Source organism: Fukomys damarensis, unplaced genomic scaffold, assembly GCF_012274545.1.
Source record: "Fukomys damarensis isolate Sample0158 unplaced genomic scaffold, DMR_v1.0_HiC HiC_scaffold_30, whole genome shotgun sequence".
Taxonomy (NCBI): Eukaryota; Metazoa; Chordata; class Mammalia; order Rodentia; family Bathyergidae; genus Fukomys; species Fukomys damarensis.
In genome coordinates this window covers 5,151,160-5,154,992 of record NW_022900942.1, presented here as the reverse complement: position 1 = coordinate 5,154,992, position 3,833 = coordinate 5,151,160, and the positions used below count along the sequence as shown (strand labels likewise).

The following is a 3,833-nucleotide window of genomic DNA, read 5'->3' as shown; positions in this document are numbered from 1 at the left end:
TTTTTTTTTTTTTTTTTTTTTTTTAAACAAGTGTTCTGTCTGATTCTCTTTCAGCCCTCAGAGTCCTCCTGGCTCTTGTCTTTCTTGACCAATCTCTTCCCCTTTTGGGGACCCCTTAGCTACCCTGAGGGTAAGGGTATGGAGGAGAAGCCCTAGGTTTGAGGTTCCATCTGCTTTCCTTCCTGGAGCCGGGAGGGGCTGGCAACAGAAGGGGTGGCCTTCAGTCCCCCAGCACTGAGGAAAAATGGGGTACTCCCCAACTACTTTTCTCCCCTGCCTCTCAACTGGGCCATTTCTGGGTGGGGCAGTGGATTCCAGCTTGGCTCACACTGAGAATGTAAGAACTACAAACAAAATTTCTATTAAATTAAGTTTTGTGTCTTCTCCCCTGTGTTTCCTTCTGGGGGAAGGACAGACATCAAGAAACCAGAGGTAGGGCTGGGGATTTAGCTCAGTGGTTCAGTGGCCTGCCTTGCATGTGCAAGGACCTGAGTTCAATCCCCGATACCAAAAAAAAAAAAAAAAGGTGGCCTGATGGGTGGGTCTGGAGGAAGTCTTCACAGCTACTGAAAGACCCAGTACTCCTTTAGAGCAGGGGTACTGTATGCCCTGTGGCCCCCAAACCAGTAGAATAACTTGTAAGTTCCCCCACTCACAGTCTAGGCATGAGCTTGCTGATCCCTGTGACTTAACACTGCATGTTCTCCACAGCCAGGAGTCCTGGTTTGTTAAGGAGCCAGTCTACATAGAGTAGTTGAGCCATTTAACATTTATACCAGCCAGTGGTGGTGACACTGTTCTTACTCTGATAATCAAGGAACAGCTCAGCACGGTGTGTACCTTGCCCAGGACTCAGTCTTCAGGCTAAATTGAGATTTGGAAGACTAAGGGATGGGGTGTGTGGCTAAGAGGTAGAGTAGAGCACTTGCCTGGGGTATGCAAGTTCCCTTGGTTTTATCTCCAGCTCTGCAAGAAAAAAAAAAAAGGTGTACCTAAGGGGGAGATGAGTGAACTAATAGGCACACTACATTGCAGGGATGAAAAGGGAGCCTGGGCATCTTTGCTTGAGGTGCCTAGGCTCAGAAAAGCAGGCATTGGAGAGGAGCAATGGGTGAGGAGTCTGACTTGGATCAGTGCCTGGGAAGGAATGTGGAGAGGGGCAGGGCTGGAGGCACTGGTGGCTGGTCTCTAGTCACCTTGCTTCCCATATTCTGTGGTAAAAGGGAGTCCAATCCAGCTGCCTTTGGCTCCCCACTCAACCCATCTGGCACCTCCTCCAATCCTGTCCTTGGACTGGCCTCCAAGCTTCTAGTCACGGTTCTGTACTTGTCCTGGCCTCTCTAGGAACCCTGGTTTGGTAGACTCAGGAAGTTTATTCAGAGTATCTACTCATAGGTTGGACTTGAGAGCTCACATCTTCCTTATTCCATACCTCTGGGTTAAGACAGTGGGATAAACTGGTGGGAGGAGCGTCCGAAGTGCCAGTTTAGGAAAAGGAACCTTAAGTTTATACCAAAAACCCAGATTGTTCTCTATGCTGAATGAATCAAGCTGTGAAATGGCCTGTGGCTCAGCTCACAATTTTTTTGTTTGGTTTTTTTGTTGTTTTGTACCAGGGATCGACCTCAGGACCTTGCACTTGCTGAATCCCCGGCCCTTGGCTTGCAAATTCTTAAAAAATTTTTCTACTGTTGGTGATTTATATAGTATTTCCTGTGTGTGTTTTGGAGACAGGGTCTCCCTATCCAGCTTGGAGTGGCCTTGAACTGGATGATCCTCCAGCTGTCATGAGTCCTGGGACTACAGGTGTGCAGCACCACGCCCAGCTTTATTCTAGTCGAGTAATTTTCAGGGTTTCTGCTGAGGTGGTTAAACCAGAAAAAAATTCATTTGGAACAAAAAGCATGAATAAAGATTTTTGAAGCACAAATATCTATTAGAAGTAAATAAAAAACTTCGTTCAATGTTAATGAAACGAGGGTGACAATGGGGACAGAAGCCATTTTGCAGCCACATGACGTCACCGCTAAAGGCTATGGCATCACTGGAAACTACGTGAGGAGTGTAGGCGGAGGATGGGCAGCCGCTTCTCCAGCAGCACAGGTCAATCTGCGCATGCCCCAAGTGAGCGATCGTACGCATGCCCAAGCGGGCGGGGAGGTGGTGTCATACGCAGATCACGCGCACTGACGGTCAGCACACGCGCAGTTTGACCCGGAAGCGCTTGGCGGGCGGCGCGGCTGGGCGCTAAGATGGCGGCGGCGTGAGTTGCATGTTGTGTGAAGATCCAGGGGCAGCCGCGTTGCTCGGGCCCCGCCATGGCCGTCACCATCACGCTTAAAACGCTGCAGCAACAGACCTTCAAGATCCGTATGGAGCCTGACGAGACGGTGCGGGCTGGGCCGGAGCCCGGGGGCGGGAGCGACGAGTAACGGGTGATGGGGGTGGGGGCTGGGAGGCCGAGATCCTGGCGGTAGCAAAGCGGAGGACGTTGTGGGTTGGGTCCTGCTCACTCCCTCACCTGCCAGGCTCTCGGACACCCACGTGAGCCCTGGCCGGACCCCCGGCGGCTACAACGCCGTTCCTGGGCCATCTCGGCAAGCCCTGGCCGGGGCGCCCAGCGGGCCGGCACGGATGTCGGTGACTCTCGGGGCGCGGTGCCGGGGTCTGCGCTCCCCCTTGTGCTGTGTAGGCGTCCCTGGTCTGGCATTGCTGACTCAGGATCCCGATTTTTACGACGACGATTCTGATAATAAATGGCCTGTGATCATAGTTTCAGTGGCTCTTGTCTGTCGGCGATTGATTTTTGTTTGAGCAATTTGAGTGTGCGCCCGGCACTTTTGTGCCACTGCCCCCAAGAGACATACATGCTCTGGACAAGCCCGCGCTGCACCCTGACCATGCTCCCAGCCCGTGCCCAGTTTCTGTAGAAAAAAAAGCAACAACACATTTTTTTGATCAGTCTGTTTGATTTCCGGCAAGTTGCTTAATCTCTCTGTGTCTAGTTTCTCAAATATAAGGCAAGTTCAGATGTTATGAGACTTAAGTGTGATACAGCTGGGTATGATGGTGCACACATTCATCTTAGCGCCTGAAGAGGCTGAGGTGGGGCGGGGGGTCACAAGTTTGAGGCCAGCGGGGTCAATTTGCCAAAACCCTGTCTCAAAATAAAAAGGGATGGGGGTATAACTCTGGTAGAATGACCTGACGTTCGATCCCCAATTCTTCGATTAAAAAAAAAAAGTACAGTAACATAATTAGCATTACATTTATAATAAATAGCATTAGCAGTATCTATTGATCACTCTTACTGTCCCAGGTTAGCATCATAAATGGGAGTCTCTCCTATCTGTCCCTTTAACCTTTTTGTTTGTTTGTTTGTTTGTTCCAGACAGGGTCTCCCTACGTAATTCAGGCTGGCCTTGAATTTGCAGATATTCCTGCCTCAGCCTCCCAAGTGCTATTGTGTGCATCACCATGCCTGGCTTATTCGGTTTTGGGGTTTCTTTTGGGAGGGGTTATTTTATCTCAATATATTTTAGGCCATTCTGAAATATAATTGTTATTCTTTGCAAATTAGCACTTTTTCCAAGTGAGCAGGAGCTTGTTTTGTTCCGTGCTGGGTCCTCTGTATAAAATGGTTTTAGTGCCTACTCTAGCACCTGAGACCTAGTAGGTGTTCAGTGAATACCACTGACTAGCCAGTTGTCAAATTAATTCATAGTTAATATGTTTGACTCTGAAGCTGAGCTTCTCTGCCATCAGGATTACAAACTCCCCTCCTAAACCAGAAGGGATGATAGACTTTTTTTTTTTTTTTTTTTTTTTTTTTT

The 3,833-nt window shown here is 49.2% G+C and overlaps 1 protein-coding gene across 2 annotated transcripts in view; it reads left to right on the top strand.

The window, feature by feature from the left end:
- The first annotated feature begins 2,183 nt into the window (after positions 1-2,183).
- The window catches only part of Rad23a (RAD23 homolog A, nucleotide excision repair protein), a 6,181-nt gene continuing 4,531 nt past the window's right edge, over positions 2,184-3,833 (top strand). The window contains exon 1 of one of the 2 annotated variants that reach the window (XM_010613383.2): positions 2,184-2,390. In XM_010613383.2, coding sequence (XP_010611685.1) covers positions 2,319-2,390 — 72 coding nt within the window. In that variant the 5' untranslated portion in view covers positions 2,184-2,318. The remainder of the gene's footprint in view (positions 2,391-3,833) is intronic. The other variant, XM_010613382.3, reaches the window with a different exon arrangement.